At 46.9% G+C, this 23,288-nt stretch overlaps 1 protein-coding gene and 1 pseudogene across 7 annotated transcripts in view; both read right to left on the bottom strand.

Annotated features, from left to right (window-relative positions):
• The window catches only part of PIEZO1 (piezo type mechanosensitive ion channel component 1 (Er blood group)), a 147,783-nt gene that overhangs the window by 78,897 nt on the left and 45,598 nt on the right, over positions 1-23,288 (bottom strand). For all 7 annotated transcript variants that reach the window (XM_061594542.1, XM_061594544.1, XM_061594546.1 and 4 more), the window contains exons 2-3: positions 16,445-16,540; positions 3,233-3,355 (exon numbers count right to left, since the gene is read on the bottom strand). In XM_061594542.1, coding sequence (XP_061450526.1) covers positions 3,233-3,355; positions 16,445-16,540 — 219 coding nt within the window. The remainder of the gene's footprint in view (positions 1-3,232; positions 3,356-16,444; positions 16,541-23,288) is intronic.
• Positions 15,724-15,842, bottom strand: LOC133369501 (5S ribosomal RNA; annotated as a pseudogene).

Genomic DNA, 23,288 nt, shown 5'->3' with positions numbered 1-23,288 from the left:
GGAGAAGCGACTTGTGATTAGTACAGAGATAAGGCTAGCTATCTGGCTTTCCTTTTTCCTGCTTGCAGCATTAGGCTTCCTTTTGCACGAGCATAATCCAGTGTGCCTTGGTCATACTTTTGAAATGAAACTGTTTTGTCTATCTCTGTATTCTGCTTCTTCCTTCTTCTGCTTCCATGTCAGGAGTGGCTGCCACAGCAGCTCCCTACTCACGCGCTCAGCCCAACAGTCAGTGGCAGAGGCAGACCAGAAGAGGCTGGGCAGGGTGACCCCACTGGAGAAGGAGAGATGCTCAACTAGCTGGAGGATAAAGGTAGGCAGGCAACACATTTAGAGGGGGATCCAAGCAAGGAGGGGAGCAAGGAGGGGAAAGGAGTAAGGGGGAAAGAGTGAAGAGCCAGGCTACGAGTAAACTTTGCTACAATGACTTAGGATGCAGAGTGGAAGGAAGGAAAAGGCACTAATTCTGGGGCTAGCCACCCTGGTTCACTGAAGGAACAGAGAGGCTACGTACAGACCTAAAGACAGAGGGATTCATGGGGAAGCGAGATTGCAGATGGGCTCTCAACTCAACTGGGTGAAGAGCTCACCAGGAGTTTTCTGAAGGCAAGAGGACTCCTGGGACTCTGAAGGTCCTTAAGATCCATAGTGGGAGGGTGGAAGCTCTCACACATGCTTTTTGGTAAATGTTTTAAAAATTAAAAGAAAAAAGTTTCAAGGCAGAGACATCTGAGTATCACTTCAAAGCTAAACATGTTTTGGTTGCTCACAAGCAAAGCTCTGCCAATTCCAGCAGGGCTGCCTTCCTAGAAAGTAAGCTCAGTGCCGACACCTGTGATGCATGCAGATCCAAAACCTGGCAGGCAGCACACACACTTTGGGCTCGCTGGCTCTTCTCCCTCGCCCCCTGCACTATTCTATTTGTGTGTGCGTGAGGGGGAAGCCATCTAAGTATTTCTCCTTATCAGGTCTGGAGTATCCAGGCAGGAAGCATGCCAGGAAAAGGGGTCAGCGCCCCAGAATAAGCCCCAGGTGATGAGAGCTCAGAGGCAGCTGTTCTGAAGGGGCCAGAGGGATTAAGCAGTGCTTATTTGCCTCAGAATCAGCCCCTTCTTTACTGATGGGCACCTAGCCCACCAGCCTTAGAAAACTAGGGGCACAAACACAGAACTCGAATGCAGCCCTGGACACCATCTAACCTCTTGCTGCAAGGCAGGGCCAGTCCACCTTGCAGACTCCATTCCCCAAGTATCAAGGTCCAGCCCTGTCCAGACCTCGAATCTGAGGCCTCCCATTAGAGTTCCTGATATGGGGACAACACTCCTGATCCGCCTTATAGGGCTGTTGCAGCTAAAGCACTACACAAATGTTGTTCTTTGCAGTTATCAATCCCCACAGAGATATCCAGTCCCTCCTCTAAATTGTTTTGCACGCTGTCCTGCCTCGCCTCAAGCCTAAACCCTACCCTGCCTTGACTTGAACTCAGCACCTACACCTTGCTGTACTGTAGAGCAGGATAGGTCTTCTACTGGTGCCTTGGAAGATTTGTCAGGTGGCAACAGGGTCTTTTCTGTGACAGCACCCCTCCAGTTTCCAGACTCTCTCCCCAGAGCCATTCACCTGGAGACAACTTTACTATGTCAGGTGGAAGTATGTTTATTAGGTTGTATTAGCTTTTTAAAAAATAATCCGTTTTGAGGATTTTGTTGCTGCTGCTGCCTGCTCTACCTGTCTGGAACTGCTATGAGAGGGTGAAGTGCAGCTGAGCATCAGGAAGATAGCAGTAATTTGGGGGCAACATAGTCTACATGCCTGATGCAGAGAAGGTAGAAAAAGATGAGATATCTTCTTCCAGTTAAGAAACAAAGAGAAGAAAGCAGAGCGTATCTTGGTATTTCTGGGACGGACGGACGACACTCTCAACCTTTAACAGCCATTATGCTTCATCTCGAAAATTGGAGCCATTTTTTAAAAGCACAACATGCAATCAATTTCAAAACTTTCTGCTAGGACAGAAGTTCCATTTCCTGAGCAGTACAAGTGACAGGCAGAGTTGTTCCATCCAGAGGAGGAGAGGAGAGGCTGTCCAGGCCGGCTTTCCATACAGGGAACACTCCTTGGTGCCTCCAGTTCCATTGTGCAGTGAGAAAGTAAGCTGTTTGCCAGACACCCACCCTACCCCACCCCACCCCTGCGCACAAGCACACACACTCCAGCACACTCTGCATGTAGTTGGCAGGCAGCAACGTTAAGAAAGCACAAGGGCCATGGGAGCACGGGCCTTGCATTCCAGCTGCACTCGGGGTCAGGCCTGGCCTTCCTGGGTCTCTGTTTTTACAACCGCTTGTAAATAGCTTTATAAACCAAAGTGTCACCACCAATCAAAGCATCTGCAGTCGGGCAGCAGGGTGGCTTTCCCCCCTGAGAGGCTGGAGGGCTGTGACAGGAATGTAGCTCTTCTAATCCGCTGCAGCGCAAAATGCACATGTTTTGGGTGCATGGCTGAAAGCAGAACATTTGCTGTACCTCGACCTTTTAAGGGCAGTGGATGATGTTATCCCAGCAAGTGCCTGGCCCCAAACAGGTAGGCAGGGGATACGTACAAGGGAGGGTTAACCAAGGCTACGATGTGACTTTATACACACTGTATTTTTGAGAATCAAATGCATACATTTTTAAAAACCCTCTCAAGCCTGCTGATTCCCCCTTACCAATCCTCGATCCAGTCCAATTTCGGAGCCCACAAGAGAGATAAAAAAAAAAAAAAAAAAGACCTGTGGTCACACCTGCCCATTCATTCATCCCTGGCAAATCCCCCCTCCCAACCACACCATTACATGGCTCCCAAATCTGCATTTCTCTCATTACATTTATTTCTGCTCTAAGTCTGTTTCCAGAATCGCACTATTTTTGTAGGCAGGATTCAGTTGCATTCTGACAAATTCAGGTAATGCAATTAAAAGTAGATTTGGTGCTCTTGCACAACAAACCAACTTCCCCTGCAAAAACGGATTTTTTGTGGGATAACAATTGCCTGATGCGACAACGTATAACCTCCCTGCCAATAAATCAGAATGAATGCTCAGTCAATAGCCAGCAGTCATATAACCTAACCACAAACTTTGTGCAAACAAATCAGGACGAACGCTCAATAACCACACCATCTGGAAACGACCTAAGTCTCTCTCTACGGCAGCATACCAAGAGAAGCAGCAGGGAACAAGGTACTCACAATTGTGTCCCAGCAGCTGGTCCAGGCTGGGGATGGTGTACAGGCATATTTGGAAAACCAAATGGGCAAGAAGAAAAAGAATACTGGTTCCCAAGAGAGCCCGGAGGAGGCGTCCTGTGTGACCTGCGAGCCAAAGCAGAAATGCAAAGCTTAGTCGTTTTTAAAAGTGCTCGAAAGCACTGCGCATACAGTATCATGTTGCAATCCTTACAAGAGCACTTTAAGGTAGGTCAGTATTATTTTTTACAATCCCCATATTGCAAGGAAGTGGCTGGGGCAGTGAGGGAGATAGATTGACTCAGCTACGGCCACCCAGTGAGATAACTTCATAGCTCAGCCTCTTAGCACCAGCTCTGCAAGTGAAGATCACCAGCCACTCTACTTCTTTTCCAGCGAATGACCCAAAGCTACACAAATCAGGGAGCTGGAGTGCAGGTGAGCTCCCAAAGTACCTCCTTAGAATCAGCCTGCTCCCCCTTCCTCCATCATCCAGACCCACTCTCCCAACCCAGTAACCAAGAGCAGGGCTTGGAACAGAGTGGGCAGGGACAACGTTTTTGTGGTTTCATTAAGATACTTCCATGCATACATTTATTGCCCTTACATGCTCCTTTTCCTCTGAAGAGCTCACAGTGCATCCTGTTCCCAAGTGGTCTCCCACCCAGGCAGTGTACAAGTCAGACCTGCTTTGTCTTAGCACAGGGATGGGGAAACCAGATGTTGTTGGACTCAAAACTCACAGCTAACGGATGGGGATGTAGGGAGTTGGAGTCCAACAACATCTGGAGGGCCACAGGTTCCCAATCCCTGAATTAGAAGAACTGTGCTTCTAAAACAATGGTCTCTCCCTCCCTTTTAGCAGGGGATTCCAATGCAAACCGCTTCCTGAATTAGAAAGGGGTTTGCATGGAATCCTGCCGCACTGAGCAGGCTTTAACTTGCACTCATCAATTTGGCTGTGCATGGCTGTTCCCTGTTGGGAATAGGCAAGCATAGCCAACACAGGATTTAATGTCAGGTACAAGGCAGGTAGCTGTAGTTTGGGGGGAAAGGCCTCACAGGCCACCTTGGACTCCTTCGTGGGCCAAGGTTAGCTCATGGGCTGGAAGTTCCCCAGCCACAAGTTAAAAAATAAAAGGGACAAAATTGCCAGTGATGGGTAAGCCATCTCTCTACCTGGACTGGTGAATTGCAAAGAAGACTGGGAGCTAAGAGGACAAAGAGTCTGACCTGGTGTAAGACAGTTTCATATGTACGTATGTGGCTCAACTGAGGATTGCATTATGTATCTGGCAAAAGCGGGTCTACTCCAGGGGTGGAGAACCTTTGGCCCTCCAAATGTTCCTGAACTACAACTCCTATTATTACTGGCCATGCTTGCTGGGGCTGATGGGAGTTGTAATTCAGCAACATCTGGAGGGTCAAAGGTTCTCTATGCCTGCTCTACTCCATGAAATCTTATGCCACAATAATCTGTTAAGTCTTCAAGGTGCCACAACACTCTTCATCTCCTCTCCCCCACGACCAGGTACTCCTCCTTTAATCTCTCCCAGAGGTCTCTACCAGGCCTGCACATCTTGCAATCCTTGAAGCTACAGATAGCCCACCAACCTCGTATGGCAGTCCCTCAGGGGCTTCACAAGTCTACTGTTTGCACTGACTGCCCAGGAGTGCAGAGTTTGGGCAAGAACCTGGCTGTCCACAATTCATGATTGTGGTGGACTTGATGTGTCCCAAATCTCAGAATCACTTGGCCTACATGTCAGGAATTAACCCTGCAGGGTCAGCTCCCACCGTGGCCATCCCAAGATGAGAAGACGTGCTATACAAGGATGCGGCTCATTACATCCCTGGCCAGGACCCCTCTGGGTTGCTGGCTGCCCACCTTGCCGCCCACAATTGGAAAATTCCAACCAGATCTGTTGCAAAGAACGGCCAGAGTCAGATCTTCTACCACATGCTGCTAAGCCCCCTGAGCTCTTCGCGTACACCTCATAAATCTAAGGACGCTGCCGGCAAGGGAAGTGCGGAAAGGCGGGGGAATGTGAAAGGGGGCGAGAAGAGGAGAGCTCACATTTTCCTCTCCAGACTGGAAAAAAAGAGAGAAAGAAGACTCTCCTTCAGCTGCTGAGAGTGTCCCTAGAGAGGACCACTGACAGCTGCTAGAGGGGAGGGAGCAGTCCTTCCAAAAATCCTCACTCGGGTGTTGTTTTTATTTTATTTTTTACTGTAAGTCTGCTTTCTAGCTCTTTCGAGGGTTGGCGGCTCAGATGGCATGAAAACGCATGAAATATTTAAAAAGGTAGAGCCATTAGTGGCGGTTCCAGTTATGGATCTGTTCAATGTCAGAGAGACAAGAGGCAAACTGTGGGGTCATCAGAGAGGAGGAAGCAAAATGGAAAAGGCATCCAACGTGTGAAGGATTCTGCCCCGAGTTGGAGAACTGATCCTGAGGCCCTTCTGGTGATCTCCTTCCTTCTAGTGGGTGGAGTCAGAAGGAAAAGTGGGCGGAGCAATACACGAGCCGCCTCTTTGTACCGCTAGCTAAATCCCAGCCATGCAGAAGTCAGAGGTTTCGGTACACTCACACCTACACACATCTCGCCAGCCAAGCAAGAGGCACTGTCAGACATCCTAGCCAGACAAAATCACCTGAGGAGGGTAAAGAGCAGGGCCGGTGAGGGGGTGTGGCCTGGGGAGAGTTTCAAGGGCCAGAGAGAGAGGCCTGGAGGGCCGCATTTGTCCGGAGAGCTTGAGGTTCCCCAACTCTGGGGTGTGTTTTAGTTATTTATTTATTTCGTATATTTGTATGCCGCTTTTCATCACCAGGTGACCTCAAAGCGGCTTCCATAGCAAGAACAAAACAATATAATGAAAACAATTCAAAACATAATAATAATAAAAAACCTACAACAGTACCAATAACACCACAAAATATCACAAAAGAGGCTGAAATCTCAAATCAATCTAGTCTGCAAAAGAGAGAGAGAGAAAATATACAGTAAAGTGCCATCATTGTATAACTAAACAATGTTGATACTAAAGAGGATGTTTTGTTCAGTTAATTGTATTTTATCAATTGTGGTTTTTTGTATCTGCTGTTTTAAGATGTTTTAACTTATGTTGTACACCGCTTAAGAGTTTCATTTAAATGTAAGCGGTATATAAACGGTCTAAATAAATAAACAAACCCTGCCCTGCATGGCTCAGGACTGCCTTCGCTCTTATGATCTTGCCCGTTTATTAAGATCAGATACAGAGGGCCTTCTCTAGTGCCAATTAGGCTGGTGAGCACTAAGGACGGGGCCTTATTGGTGGAGGTGACCCTGAAGCTCCCTTCGTATGGAACAAGGCATGGCTCTTCATTGCAGGCCTTCAGTCGCGCCTCGAAGACTCACTTGTTCCAATCAGTGAATCAACCTAGCTCAGTATGGTCTACACCGGGATGAGGTGCTTGTGGCTCTCCAGATGATGCTGGACTCCAACTCAGACCTCAGGGAGCACGGCCAATGCTCAAGGATGACGGAAGGTGCCATTGGGGAAGGTGACACAGGATCCCCATCCCCAGCTTACTCTAACCGGTAGCAGCTCTCCAAGGTCTCAAGCCGAGGCCTGAGACTTTCTGCAGGCAAAGCTGGTGCTCTGCCCCTGAGCTACAGCCCTCTAGATTTCTTACTCCCTCAGGTGCAGAGGCTTCACTTGACAAACAACAATAAAACCCACAGACTAGCATACCAACCAGACGTAGAACACCACAAGGGATTAAAAATTGCACCATGCACAGTTTAACCCCTGCCACCTGAATAAGAATTCTGGATGGTAATGCAGTTAATACCACACTTCAAGCAGCGACACTTTTTTTTTTAAAAGCACAGTAACTTCAGCCCTGTTAAAAAGGAAACAAAATAAATAAATAAGATGCTGAAGATCAGAGCTGCAAGAACTTCTCTGCCCCCTTCCTTGCTAGAAAGAGGTTCATATCAGTCTGCGGCTTCCCACCTCCACCTTCCAAAGTGGTTGTTCTTTTCAGTCCACCCCATCCACGCTCCCTCCCACCCCTGCTTTCCTTTTGAGCCCAGCAGTTCTGTGTTAAAGGGGGGAGGAGCAGAGAAAAGGAGGCTTCCTGAGAGCGGTTCAGCATCTTGAACTTTCCCTCCCCTGCACACGCTGCCCCCCCCTGCCCTCCCAGGCACAAAAGACCCACTCACTTTGAGGTCTCTTGGTTAATCATTGCCTGGTGGCTGGGACCAGCTATTTCACAGCACAACAGCTATGAATAGAAGAAAAAACAGTTTATAGTTTAAACCATTGGCCTCAAAAACCAGGGAACACTAGCAATACAAGAGAATGACCAACCTGCCCAGACCAGGGAGAGGGGAGACCACAAAAGGAAGTAGACAAGAAGATGCCCTCTTTAGCACCACTCACGCCCCACACTTGTTCCTAAATATACCTTTCCGGGGCACAGAGAGAGAGAGAGAGAGAGAGAGAGATGCTAACCGAATAGTGCCTGAGAGGAGGCTTGATGCAGCAATAGGCAGAGCTGCAGGCATATCATGCTGCGTGTGGTGCCACATTTCAATCCATGCCTAGTCCAGGCTGGTTCACCATGGTTCAGCGTTACTATGGGCATAGCCTCCCCACACCAGGTTCATGTACTCTGCCCTTCTCCTCTGGCTCAGTTACATGGAAGAGTTCAGACACTTCCATTTCTACTTTAGATTAACTGCAGTTTAGTGTGTCACCCAAAGCCTGAACTGGTTAAACTTAACCACAGTTATTGGAAACAAGCCAACTTCAAACCTTAGTTTGGCTTGCTTTCACTGACCATAGTTAAAATTAACCAGTTTAGGGCTTGGACGACATGCTAAACTGTGGTTAATCTAATCAGTAAGCGGAAGCTTCTGATTTCCTCCTTGTGGCCATGCCAGGAGAGATGAGAGGGAGCATGTATGCCCAGGGACAATGTCGTTCTTGTGATGTTTAGCATTATATCTGAATCCAGTCACTGTGAGCAAGGCCACTGTCTTTGCCTCACTGGCCTCCCTTCTGTAACATAGGCAGACTTGTAAGCTGCCATCACCTGGTTACTTTTGGCAAGTAAGACTTTGCTCTGGGCAACAAGGCAAGGAAACTTTAGAAAACTTGTTTCTCTTCTTCCTTTAAGACATCACAGACAAGCAACTTAGTCATGTGGGCTAGTAACTTTGGTGAATCTGTTGTTATTATTATTTGTAACATTTGTATGCCGCCCCATAGCTGAAGCTCTCTGGGCTGTTTACAACAATTTTGCAAGCCAGTATATGGGGATAAGAAGGTTTTGGGGGAGGAAGTCAAAGTGGTGTTTCAGGGACCTCCAGCCCTTTCAAAGGGCTGACTTTTAACAAATTGCCACCACTTGACACATCCTAGGCTGCAGAGAAAAGAAACCCATTTCAAAGGTAGTTCAACCCTTTTAGTAAAATGGGCCCACCAGTGAGGTGAGAATGAGTCAGTCAACTTCCTATGCACAATTGGTAATAATGATGTTAAAAAATAACACTGAATTTATTTCTGGAAGAAAGGGGGCAAAACAAAATGAAAAGGATACAAAATAAAAATGCCACGTATATTCTCCAGTCCTCGGTTGCAGAGAAAATGTTAAGAGTTCATCCCACCTGAAAGGGCCAAACTAGATCTGTACAGATGATTGCCCACTGGCTGGGGGTGATGGGAGCTGTAGTTCAAAACATCTTGAGGGCACTAAGTCGGGGAAGGCTGCTCTAAGCCCAAGGGGGAGTGGCCTATTTCACTGGCACACAGAGGACTTTGGTGGAAAAAGAAAAGCTTCCACATTTCAACCTTTCAGCAGGATATAATACAGCTTCAACAGGAAGAGGTTGTGTGGTGTGTGTTGTAACCCAATTCTGGTGCACGCTGACAAACTGGTCCAATGGGAAGAGGAAATTAAACTTATTATCCCACCCTTCCTCCCAGCAGGAGCCCAGGGCAGCAAGCAAAAGCACTAAAAGCACTTTAAAACATCATAAAAACAGACATTAAAATACATTAAAACAAAACAACTTTTAAAACATTTTTAAAAGCTTTGAAGATTTTTTTAAAGGTTAAAAAACATATTGTTTTTAAAAAAGGTTTAAAGGCATCTTAAAAAGCAAGTCCAAAACAGAAGCAGAACTTCCAGTCATTAGGGTCCTGACTCAGTGACAGAGCGTCTGCTTTGCACGCAGAAGGTCCCAGGTTCCACCCCAGCAGCATCTCTAGGTAGAGCTGGGAGGGACTCCTGTCTGAAACCCTGGAGAGCCCCTGTCAGTCATTATATAGACAATTTTCAGCTAGTGGTCTGATTTAATATAAGGCAGATTCCTACAAAAGGCAAACAAAAGTTATCACTCTTTATCGGCAAGCACACGACCCCACCTTTGGATACATAAATCCACAAGGACTCCCCAACAACCCTTCTCCCTTTGTTTCCAGGGTTTCAGACAGCAGTGCTTCCGGACCCTACCTGGAGATGCTGGGGATTGAACCACTGAGCTACAACCCTTATCCATTTGGAACTCCTACCTGACACCCTGAAGTTCTGCTGCCAATCAGTGTAGACAATACTGAGCTAAATGGACCTGACTCAGCATAAGGCAGATTCCTGTGTTCCAGGAAACTGAGCATGCAGACGCCTCTCACTGGCCAATAATGGAGTTAATCATGAAAGTGGGGAGATCTGGTTTGTCATGTAGGCACACACACACACCACATCTCCAGATAGAAAGATGGAAAATTGGATTTTCAGGTCATCGACATACGGAATTAACTGAGCCAAATTGTAAAACAAGGATGGCTAACCTTTTTTAGCTGAGGGACACTTTAACCCATGGTCAGTGCGCCAGGGCCACGTGCCAACATGGGTGTGGCTGAAGTGTAAAAGTGGATGTGGCCAATAAAAAAAGGAATATATTTGGGGCATTCACAAAACCTTTTGTTATCACAGAATCACAGCAGGAGACCCGCAGAAGTGTCACTAAAATATGTATTATTATTATTATTATTATTATTATTGGTATCATTTAGGGAGATCCATAAGAACAGTCAATTTTTTAAAGGGTTGGGTCTGGGAAGCATTAAAAAACACTGTTTGGAGCTGTAAGTGGTCCATGGGCTAACCACTCCATTTTAAAAAATACAGCTGGTTTTGGACAAAGGGAATAACACATGGCCTACTTTACAGGGCTGTTGTACAGATTATCAAAACTACATGTGTAAAGAACTCTGAGCATGGTGAAAAATGCAACATATGCATTTTTTTTTACATACAGTGCAGGAGCCAATAGCATCAAAGGCTTTCCTTTTAAAGCCCAGCCCAGGCTTTCTCTGATCCATAAGATTCGAGCCTGGTTTACATGTTTTGAGTCCTATAAATGTCCATTTATTTGTTTTTATGTGTTTTTATATTGCCATTTTATTGGTCTTAGGTTTTTGTTTTAAATATATCATATTTGTTTGTTAGACTGAACATCACTTAGAGATTTTTAAACTGTTAAGCAGTTTATAAATACTTTTAAATAAATAAATAACAAATTAAAAGAGTTAGGCAGACCCAGGGGATCCAATCTACCACATGTCTGCAAAAAACCACAAATTGACCTTGTCACACATCAACAGTATCATTCTCCTTCCAGCAGAGCAGAAGAGGGCCAAAGGGCCACCTGCTGTACCTCTGGGACCACAGCATGACACACAGAAATGACAAAGCAAACTGTGCTGAACAACTCATAAAAGTGAGCCAAGCTGTGTGTTGCTGAGTCAAGTCAATCCCCACCCTCCAAACACACAAACTAATCAAACTATCCTGGGGGCAAAATTAGTTGTGGTCCAAAACTACGCTGTCTTAGTGCAACCTGGCTGCCTTGCAGGTAAGTCTCTCTTCCTAGATTCACCGGTTCCACCAGTTTTGGATATACTTCACACTGCCCTGCCCTCAACCCTCCCCCTGAACATTCCTTGGATTCCTGCTCCCAATTTTGCCCATTTGCCTGCCCAAGTGACCTTAACTCTGATCCATTCGGCAGAATCAGCGAACAGGAAGATCAGATCACCACCGCCACCCCCACGCTGAACGGCAGCAGATTCTCAGCATTCCCAGACCAAAGGCACTCTCTGTGACTGCTCAAAACCTGCCCCTTCGTTGGAGAGGAGGGGCCCAGCTGCGGGGCCCGGCACGAGAAGGGACCCAGTGACCCTATTGTGAGCTCTTTCTGGGGAAGACGTGGGTGGGTTGCATCCAATCCAAACCAGACTGAAGGTATGCGGTGGCTTTTCTCCCGCCTCAGCTGTGCAGGAAAGTTTAAACAGACAACAGAGCAGGGATTAACAGGGCAGGACTGAATACCACGTGACGTCGACCACACTGCCTTCTGCAGCATGGATTAAGAGCAGTTCATCTGCACCTTTTTACCAATGTTCAGAAGGGGTCTGGCTCACCATGCATCAGAACAGATGGGGAAGGCAGGCAGCGCAGTGGTGGAGCATCTGCTTTGGATGCAAGAAATCCCAAATTCAGTCCCCAATGGCATGTCCAGGTATGGCTGGGAGAAACCCCTTTCTGAAACCCTGGACAGCTGCTGCCAGTCAGTGTAGACAGCACTGAACTAGATGGGCCAAAGGTCTCAGTATAAAGCAAGCTTTCTACGTTCTTATGCAAGGGAGCGTGCAGGCTGCAATTCTGCAGAAGCACAGAATACCTGTATAACGTGGTACGTGGTGCTGAATTGAGGTTCACATTGAGGTTCATTTACACTGAAGTTTCTAGTTGCTTATGTGGCAGCTGAAATAGGCTTCAAAGTGTGCGGGCAAAATGCCTGCTTGAAATCTCATAAGCCAAAGCGGTGGCAGGACTAGTTTTCCAGGGGGAGCAGCTTCAGTGCCCTGCATAACATCTTGCCCTTCCTCCTGCTGTCTACCAAAACTAAAATAAACTACACAAAACATGTGGGGAAATAGGCAAATGCGATCAATGTGCATGAAACAGGCTGCATAATTCAATTGTTCTCAGCTAAATTCTGAGTGAATTCTGGTTGCAGAATTTCAATCTTTTTATGGAAGAGCCACATGGCCCCAGGGTGTGTGACACAGACTGCTAGAAAGTTTTTGATTACACAACACTGGACTTTCTCTGCATTTTAGAATCATCAGGGGCCACTGCAGGGTTGATTTAAGCAGCAGCTGACTTGCTCTGAAAATCACCTGGGAATCTACAGATGGGCTTGCACCAGCTTTTTCTCCCCTGGAATATCTCTCAGGATCAGAGGGTGCTATTTGCACCAGATCCCAAACGGAATCCCTGAACAGTGCTCTCTTCCTGTGCGGTTGGCTGTAGTGAAATCAAATCTGTTTAAAGAGGGTTTTTAAAATCTTTCTACACGAGTACAGGCTAATCCCTGGCCTAATGGCTTGAACTTGTTCTTGAAGCAATTTTTTTTGTCTCCTGAAGATCCCACCAATTTTGGTGATGGGTAAAAAATGAAGGAGGCACACTGCTGAGGTGGGCAAAGAGGTTTCTGTGTGTCCTGCTTCTGTGAGAATGTAAAGTGGCTACACCCACTGCTTGCATGTGGCCCCCTGATGATTAGACAAGAGTGAATGTGGCCCTTGGGCCAAATACGGTTAGCCACTCTAGCGTAGAACATCTGATCTGCTGCCTGGGACAGCTCCAGACTTTTGCATAAAATGGAGCCGGTGTCCCTCAGCAGAACTGATTGCAGCCCTTACAAATCTACCAGTGTAGCACATGTGCATGGCATAGTCTCACTTTCTGTCACTTGAAATGGAGGTCTCCTCAGCCGGCAGACTTGTGAGGCCTGCAGCCGGATCTGCCAGCTGTGGAGACTCTGTTTCAGGCAAGAAGACTGGAGCCCTCCCAAGCAGAGAGATCTACTCAAGAGAGTGCACAGCCTAGGCTGGAATCATGTCCCATTCACGGGGGTTTTTGCTGCTTGTGCCCTTTGCAGATGCAAACTCAACTCCCACAAAGAACAGCAGCAGAATGTTCCAAGAGGAAAAAGGGACAAGGAGGGAGGAAATGCTTCCACTTGCTCCTCCTGGAAAAAGACCGGTGTGATGCGGACGCAGCCTATGGAGGTGCCAAGTTGTGTCCACATCAATTATCATTTTGTTTAGTGCCGATAGTGTTTTGGGCCAGTTACGGCAATCAGCATGGGCCTAGGTGCATCATGCTGTGGAAACAGCACAGTCCCAAGGGGCAGAAACACATCAAGATTAATATCCAACTTAACCTTCACAGTTGCTATGCTTGGGTCATGCTAGTTTGCCCTTGTGACCTCTCTCTGTGCCTTTGCCCATCTCAGTACAAAGCCAGCTAGTTTTCCGTATACTTTGCAAAGTTGTCGGTGATTGTTTAATTCCTTAGGGCTGCTCCCCACTTTCCCATTTAAAAAAGAATACAAGACAGCAACTCCAAAGTGAAAACAGGGAAGAGAGCAAAGATAAAAGCTGACATTTTTGCTTTTTTTTTTTAAAGGGCCGGTGCCGTGGCAGAACCTTCCCCAAAATTCTCCTGCTTGCTTTGGCTTTTAGCTAAGGACCCTGACTACCTTACAGGCTGAGAGGGGTGTGTGTGTGTGTGTGTGTGTGTGTGTCCTCCTGCCGTGCATGAGCTGGGTGATCAAACTGCTTCAGCTCCTAGCAAAAGCAAACTCCGGACAGGGCAAAACAGTCCTATCCATCCAAACAGGAAGGGTTTATTACATTGCCTATCAGAGACCAGATATGGCTGTGGCATGCAGCCAGAGGTAGGCTGGGGAGTGGCTGAACACACAGCAAAAAGGGCACCATTGCATGGAGATGGGCTTATCAGGAAGGAAACCCAATGTCAGCCAGTTGGGCAGGCAGCTGAAGGAAGAACATTAAACTAGAGAGATAAGCCAGCCAGGCCCTGCCACAAGCAGCAGACAGAGGAACAGCAGGAAGTTGGAGCAAGGCTGGGGAAATTTTATAGCTCTCTCCACCCCCGAATTGTCCTGCGGCTGCTTCTACACGTCCCTTTGCAGCATCTGGGGGGGATTGCTGTTAGGAGACCAACTCAGACAGGCCAATCTGAGCTAAGCCAGACCTGAAACCCTAAGTCAGGAGATCCAAGGCCACATGTGTGGCTGTGTTGAAATCCATGTATGGATCCATGTACCTTTACTTTTTTAAAACAAAAAATGGTTTGTTTAATTAACTTATGGAATTCACTGCCACAAGATGTAGCAAAGGTCTCAGGGGAAGAGCACACACTTTGCATGCGAAAGGTCCCAGGCGCTGTCCCCTTCATCTCCAGGGAACCAGGCCGGGAAAGGCTCCTGTCTGAAACCCTGGAGAGCCTCTCTGCCAGTCAGTGTGTGGACAATACTGAAGTGGTCTGACTCAGTCTAAGGTAGTTCCCTATGCTTCTATGTTAATTTCTTAGGGTCCTTCAAAAGGGGATTAGTCAAATTCTAGGAGGAGGAGGAGGAGGAGTTCTGTCAACAGGGTGGCTAAGTAAAATCTCTATGTTCAGAGGCAGTATACCGCTGAATACCAGTCCTAGGGACAAACAGTAGGAGGTAGCTCACACCCTGCTTGTGGGTTCCCAGGAGCATTAAGTTCAGGATGCTTAGCTAGAGGATCTGATCCAGTAGGTAGGGTTCTTCCTATGTACTGGGGCATAACTGTGCCCAACTGTGTAACAGGGCTAACAGGACTGGACCCTAACTCACAATGTGAATGCCGCAGGGAAAATGCCAAGTGAGTGGGCCATGGTGTATATCAGATGTATTTGCGCACAGAGTCCATTTCTGCACCAAGAAGTAAGTACGTGCACATCTTAAGAAGCTGCCAAGCCCTTTCTCTTGATATACAACTGGGTACTAAGGATGAAGCTAAGAAAAGCTTGATGGATCAGACCAAAGGCCCATCTAATCCAGCATCCTGTTCTCACAGTGGCCAACCAGTTGCCCGTGGGAAGCCCGCAAGCAGGACCTGAGCGCAACAGCCTGGTGCCATGGACTGTGAGAATCAGTGTGTGTGTGGAGGGGGGTGTATGTGCTTATTTGTTTATTTATTAAATTTATATCCTGCCCTTCTTCCCAGAAGGAGCCCAACATGGAAAACAAAAACACTAAAAGCACTCTAAAACATCTTAAAAACATTAAAGCATATTAAAACAAAACGTATTTAAAACATAAATACAAGCATCTTAAAAACATCTTTAAAAAACAACTTTAGAAACATCTTAAAAAGCATTTCCAGCACAGACACAGACTGGGATAAGGCTTGTTGAAAGGTCTTCAGTAGGTGCCAAAAAGATAACAGAGATGGTGCCCGACTAATATTTACTGTTGTTATATGCCTTCAAGTCAATTACGACTTATGGCAACCCTATGAAGCTTTTTTGGATATATTCATAGGGTTTTCATGGTAAGAAGTATTCAGAGGTGGTTTACCATTGCCTTCCTCTGAGCCTACGTCACCCGGTATTTCCAGGCGGTCTCCCATCCAAGTACTAACCAGGCCTGACCCTACTTAGCTTCCGAGATCAGACAAGATCAAACGTGTTCAGGGTAGTATGGCCATAGGACTAATATTTAAGGGGAGGGAATTCCAAAGGGTAGATGCCACAGCACTAAAGATCTGCTTCCTATGTTGTGCGGAATGGACCTCCTGATAAGATGGTATCTGGAGACCCTCATCTGCAGATCTTTCAGGCATCTGCAGGAAAGATGATCTTTCAGGCATCTTTAAGAGTCAAGTTTCTAGCACATGAGTTTAGGATGGGGAGAACCACAAGCAGTTTCTGCTGAAGGCTTCAAAACCAGGAGAAAATTTGTGGTAGCCAAGGCAGCTTACATATGGTTCCCAGGAGATCTCCCATCCCAGCACTGACCAGACCTGACCCTGCTTAGCTTCAGCTGGGAGTTGGCCTCATGTGCCTTTGGACCATAGCCTGGGATATGGAAGTGGAACAATGCCTTTGCTGAAAACAATTTTCTGGATTGTGGGTATCAGAACAAAATATGAAAATGGAAAAAAAGGAAGGAAAACACAACTTTTGCAGAATGATTCAAATCTCAGTCACACATATGCTTGTGTGTGCATGCCACACGTTCTCTGATTGCATCAAGCTGTACATTGTAGAACCCCTGTTCTTACACAGGGAAACAAAGCTGTGAAAAACCTTACCTTTCATGGTATACTCTGTTGGGCCCAGGAACCATGGCAAAAGCAGGAGGTAGAGAAGATATACAAGGGAGAGGCTGTTGAACCGGAACAGGCATGCTGCAGGGGAAAGAAAGAGACAAGAAATGGAATCAGCACAGGTCGGGCTGGATCCAGACAGACCCCAAGGGAATGGTTGGGGGTACCATATGTTACGTTGCTTACAAGACAGACTTGGAAAAATAGGAAACCAGCGTGGAACAAGGCAGCAAAAGAGATGGGTTCAAATCCCGGCTTCAGCAGAAGAGCTGCTGGCAGGCAGCCACTACATACAGTGCTCATCCTGCTCAGCACAGAACGGCTGAAGTTAACAGACAAGACTTAACTTAGGTCCATTCATTTCAGTGAGTCTACTCTGAGCAGGATTTAGTTGAACGCAACCCTATGGGCACTGCCACCTATTTCACAGGGCAACCGTGAGGATGAACAGAGACTCCACTGTTCCACCTCTTCATTCAGGCCTACAAAGAGTCATTTTGTGTGAGAGGGTCTAAAGAAAGGATTGGAAACTGCTAGCCTGCCAGATGCTCTTGGATCCCATCATCCCCGGACCCATTGGCCATGGGGGCTGGAGCTGCTGGGAGGTGAAGTTTAACTGCACCTGGAAGCACACACAGGTTCCCCAACCTCGGTCTAAAGGTTCACCGCAGGAGAAGGGAAGAAATCAATACAGAACATGTAAGTGTAGAACTTCAGTGCCAAGCCAGCATGGTGTAGTGGTTAGAGTGCTGGACTAGGAAAGAGGAGACCTGGGTTCAAATCCCCACTCAGCCATGAAGCTCACTGGGTGACTTTGGGCCAGTTACCTTTCCTCAGCCTAACCTACTTCACAGAATTGTTGGGAGGATAAAATGGGGAGAGCCATCTTGAGCCTCTTGCAGGAAAGGCAGGATATAAATATTATAATCAAAACCATTTAAGAAAAACACAGTGTGAACCAAGATATAGGAAGCCAATATGTTTAGAAGTTATTTAATTGTATTAAATATTAATATAATTGTTTTATTGGTACTTCTCAGATCTAATGCAGCTTGCCCCAGCCTGGTCCCCCCTACCCCCAGTGTTAGATTACAACCGTCACCATCCCCGACTATTGGTCCTACTGGCTGGGGCTAATGGGAGATGTAGTCCAATAACATCCGGAAGGCTGCCCAAGTACATTTGTACTTACACCAGGCAGAACTGGGAGGCAAGTTTCCTACTGAGGAATTGGGTAGAAAGCCGCCTGCTCACTTTCCCTTACATCTCCCCCCTCCATAATAACGCTTCCTCCCCACACACACATTATAATTGACAGCTGAAATTCAAAGGAGGGAGCTGGAATCTTCACGCATGAAGAGGCACTCCATCAATCTGGGCACCGAAAAGGACAGCCCCAAATCTCTACTTATCAAGAACTTTTGCAGCTTTTACAAAGTGACAAATGCAAAGGGTTCAAGCCCATCATGCCTTCCGATAAGATTCCAGAGTGTGTGGGTGATGGAGACACTCTGCACATACCCCAGAACACTCTATACATTATTAATGCATGTTCTTTGGCACGTACAAAAAAACAACCCAGGGCTAAAGCATGGTTAACCAGAGCACAGACGTAGGGTGCCTCCAGACTGTCATATTTTGCGGGAAGGATTCAAGGGCATGCTGGGAAATTTTGGGGTTGCACAACTCAAGTGGATTAAAGGGGTGATAGCCAACTAAGCTTTACTTAGAGTAGACCCACTGAAATCAATGGACCTATGTTAGTTACACCTTGTAATTTCAATGGGGCTACTCTGAGTACAACTAGCTTTGGATACAACCCAAGGGTTCAATCTCAACAAATCGACTTTAAAAAAACAACAATGGACTTTTTGCAGTTTGGAAAGTGACACGGAAACATATTGAAAAATGTAGGATAAATGAATAACTGGAAATGCATAAACACTGTGCAAGCAAATCAAGATGAATGCTCATTGTCATATTACCACCCATAAACAAATTGGGTATGGTTTAACTGGTAGTCCTGCACTGAGTAGGGGGTTGGACTCGATGGCCTTATAGGCCCCTTCCAACTCTACTATTCTATGAAATCTGAACCAATGCTCAAAGACTGGGCATGGTCCAAACACTGGATAAACGCTGGGCATACAAATCAGGATGAATGCTGAACAAAATCTACAAGAGCCGCAATTATTGGGTTTCAGCCACAATGATCATAATGCGGGGGATGGGGAAGAGAGAAAGAAAAGAGAGGGGGAAAAGGATTCTTAAAAGCAGAACAAATTCTTGCTTGCATTTTTCCAGGTTCCTTTCTTTTATGCCTTTCCATCTCTCTCCACAGGATCACAGGAGACAAACTCACAGGCAAGGAGCACAGCCTGCCAAGCTGTCCAAACAAGCTGTCATTTTCCTGGGTCAATTTCCTCAATCAGCAATTGCTAACCACCCAGCAGAGAACAGAGAGGCCACAGATGTTTCCTTCTGGATGGCTCCGAGTAAAGGAAAGATTGTTACGAAACTTGAGCAAAAGCCAAGCTCACAGAGAGACAAGAGCTATTTAGGGTCAAGGCACTCTCTGAAATTGGCCAGCATCGCCCAAGAGAAATGCAACAACACAGACGTGATGAAACAAGACCCGCGCGAGAACATGACAAGTTTCACTGGATCAGGCCACAAAAGCTCATCTAGTCCAGGTGCCGCTTCCAACAGTAGCTAATCAAATGCCTCCTGGGAAGTCTACAAACAGGGCATGAAGGCAATAACCTTCCCCTACAGTTTGTCCCTTCCCCCCAACAACTGGTACTCAGGGATATAGTATCTCTGAATATGGAGGTTCCATTTAGAGGGCCACAAGCTTCCAATCGTGCTCTTGTGTGTAGGGAGGTGGTGGTGCTGCTCCTGCTTAGAGACAGACCAGCACTCGGAGAACTGAGGCCGCTGTTCATATAAACAATGATAGATTTCTCCTCCAATAATTTGTCTAACCCTCTTTTAAAAGCTGTCTAAGCCAAAGCTTAGTTGTATACAAAAGCGGTAAGGACAGCAAAGAAGCTTTATTTTGCTGCCTCTATTAGATCATCCCTATGCCGCCCAGCGGAGCTTTTTAAAGTCATGCGTGGGCTCTTACACTCTGGCCCCCACGATACTACGGAAACATCGGAAGCCCGCTGCAACGAAATTGCTGGACACTTTCAAGATACGATCACATGTATCCGCAGGGATCTTGACTCCGATGTTGCGACAGATGAATCCATTGAAGTGTCCGGAGCACGGCCTTGTCCTTCATTATTGGATGAGTTTCAGTTGGTGCAGCTCGAGGAAGTGGACAAGGTTCTTGGAATGGTTCGGGCAACCACGTCTGTTCTGGATCCTTGCCCATCTTGGCTAGTGAAAGCTAGCAGGGCTGGGACCACCGGTTGGGCCAAGGAAGTGGTTAATGCCTCCTTGAGGGAGGGAGTAGTCCCTGGTAGCCTCAAGGAGGCAGTGGTGAGACCTCTTTTAAAGAAACCCTCCTTGGACCCAGATAACTTGAACAACTATAGACCAGTGGCGAATGTCCCTTTTTTGGGCAAGGTTTTGGAACGGGTGGTTGCTGGCCAGCTCCAGGCGCTTTTGGATGAAACCGATTATCTAGATCCGTTTCAATCCGGTTTTAGGCCCGGTTTTGGCACCGAAACAGCCTTGGTCGCCCTGTATGATGACCTTTGTCGGGAGAGGGACAGGGGGAGTGTGACTCTGTTGATTCTCCTTGATCTCTCAGCGGCGTTTGATACCATCGACCATGGTATCCTTCTGGGGAGACTCACGGAGTTGGGTGTCGGGGGCACTGCTTGGCAGTGGTTCCGCTCCTACTTCGCGGACCGTCACCAGAAGGTAGTGCTTGGGGAACATCACTCGACACCATGGACTCTCCATTGTGGAGTCCCTCAGGGGTCGGTCTTGTCCCCCATGCTTTTCAACATCTACATGCAGCCGCTGGGTGCGGTCATCAGGAGTTTTGGAGTGCGTTGCCATCAATATGCTGATGACACGCAGCTCTATTTCTCCTTTTCATCTTCTTCAGGTGAGTCTGCTGATGTGCTGAACCGTTGCCTGACCGCGATAATGGACTGGATGAGAGCTAATAAACTGAGACTCAATCCAGACAAGACCGAGACACTGCTGGTGAACGCCTTCCCTGCTCAGATGGTGGATGTTCACCCTGTTCTGGATGGGGTTACACTCCCCCTGAAAGAACAGGTACGTAGTTTGGGGGTTCTTTTCGATTCTTCCTTGTCTCTCGAGGCCCAAGTGGCCTCGGTGGCACGGAATGCATTTTACCATCTTCGTCTGGTAGCCCAACTACGCCCCTATCTGGACAGGGACGACCTCGCCTCCGTTGTTCATGCTCTGGTAACTTCAAGATTGGATTACTGTAATGCGCTCTACGTAGGGCTGCCCTTGAAGACAGTTCGGAAGCTTCAGCTGGTGCAGAACGCGGCTGCCAGACTATTGACGAGGACCAGTCGGTCTTCGCATATAACACCTATTCTGGCGCGTCTGCACTGGCTCCCTATTTGCTTCCGGGCGAGATTCAAGGTGCTGGTTTTGACCTATAAAGCCTTACACGGCGTGGGACCTCAATACCTTGTGGAACGCCTCTCTCGCTATGAACCTACCCGTTCACTTCGTTCAGAATCTAAGGCCCTCCTCCGGGTACCATCTCATCCGGAAGCCCGGAGGGTGGTTACTAGATCTAGGGCCTTTTCTGTGGTGGCCCCTGAGTTGTGGAACAGCCTCCCCGAAGAGGTACGCCTGGCGCCTACACTTCTATCTTTCCGGCGCCAGGTAAAGACCTTTTTATGCTCCCAGGCATTTTAATCTTTTAATTTTCTTAATCTTTCTATTTTTAATATGTATCCTTCTTAATTTGTGTTGTATTTGTTTTTGTTGTGCTTTCTGTTGTTTGTTTGTACATGTTTTTGTGATTTTTTACCATGATATATTGTATTATACCTTGTTTGTTCACCGCCCTGAGAGCTATTCTGCTAAGGGCGGTATATAAATTGAAATAATAAATAATAAATAAATAAAGCCAGCACTACTTCCTGAGCCAGTCAAGCTGATTATGCGTTTGTGGAAAAGAAATGCTTTGTTTTCTCTATCCTGGATTTACTGCCAATTAGTTTCACGTAGTGAACTAGAGTTCTAGTATTGTGATGATAGAGGGAAGAGGTAGGGAAGCTTCTTTCTGTCTGATGGCACTTAAGAGACTAACTGGTATACTGTGGCATGATCTTTTGGCTGCATGCACACCATACATTTAATGTGCATTTAAAGCATGTTTCCTACAAAGGATCCTGGGAAAGGGTAGTTTGTAAAGAGCTGGGAATTGCAGCTCTGTGAGGGGTAAACAACAGTTCCCAGAATTCTTTGGGGAAAATAATATGCTTTAAATGTAGTATGGCTGGCCCACAACGTATTGCTGCCTAAGATGGAACAGCAAATGCCGCTCCTTCCATAAACTGAGGCACACAGTACTCCAGGCCAGCCAAGGTATTTTGGCATCTGAAGTGGAAAAGACCACAAGCACCTTCCCCACCTCACCCCAGCAGCAGTAGGCATCCAGGTCGGGCACTGGCCAAGGGTAATTACCTGGGGTGAGTATGCACATACTTGGGGCAAACACTGGAAGATAACAAGGTGATAACTGAAGAGACCGGGAGAATGCTAAGACCACATCCTGATAGGTGGTTTGCTAATGATGGCTATAATATGACCATGATCCCGAACATCCAAGCATGAATCCAAGCCATCTGTTGTAGGACCAGATTGTGTGGGTGAGAGAGAATGTTTACTTCTTTGCAGTTAAGGAACCACCAAACCATCTAATTCAGGGCAAAATCTGAACATAAGAATATGCCTTATATCAAGGCCTCAGACCATTGGTTCATCTAGCTCAATACTGTCTACACTGATTGGCAGCATTTTCATCAGACCCAGCCCTACTGGAAATGCCAAGGAACCTGGGGCCTTCTGAGTGCAAGGCAGATGCTCTACCACTGAGCCACAGCTGTTACCAAGGCACACCATGTAGCCAGCTTGCTTAAGATAAGCAGATCTGGATCTGGTCAGTGCTTGGATGGCAGATTTCCTGGCTAGGAAGCCCCTGAGATGTCAGCTTGAGTTCCTTCATGGAAGAATTTGGTGGACAGCGATGTAAGAAAAAAAATGTACATGCTGAAACACAGCACCACACTCCCTAATGCATTCTAATTCTGGAGCTGCTCGTTTCAACTGTCCCCTGCTATGGCTTTCTTGTTTCTTTTATTTAAATATAGCAGTCAGAGATAAAACATTCATGCGGACTGAAATGTTCCCTGTACTGGTTAATATGCATTTCCTTTAAAAAAAAACAAACAGAAATTGTGGCCGGGCGAGGGGGGAGACATAGAAGTGAACAGGCATGTTAAAGGAGGAAGCATAAATCCCAAGAGGGCACCCAGAGGAAACGTACAGGCTCAGATCCAGATTATGCCCACTTCTGGGCAGGCTGTCAGTTTCACACCCCTCTAAGTTCTACCCCCTAATGGCACGAGGAATCACTGAAAAGATGCATTCGTATTTAAGGGAGCTGCTTTGCCAATTTCCTTCACTTTGCGTGGAGTAATTGTGGGGAAGTTGCCACCCAGATAAGTTCCTGATCGCAAGGATGAGTCTTGCTTTAAATCGATCCATTTGGCTGCATCCAGGCTGGCAGTCTTTACCACCCCAGTCCAAGGAGATGTTGCCCAAATCTGGAGGTGCTTCCAGACTGCCACTATTTTTTGGGTGGGATTCAATCACATAC

This window comes from Rhineura floridana, chromosome 13, assembly GCF_030035675.1.
Source record: "Rhineura floridana isolate rRhiFlo1 chromosome 13, rRhiFlo1.hap2, whole genome shotgun sequence".
Classification (NCBI taxonomy): Eukaryota; Metazoa; Chordata; class Lepidosauria; order Squamata; family Rhineuridae; genus Rhineura; species Rhineura floridana.
The sequence above is the reverse complement of the archived record's forward strand: the minus strand, read 5'-3'. Positions and strand labels throughout refer to the sequence as shown.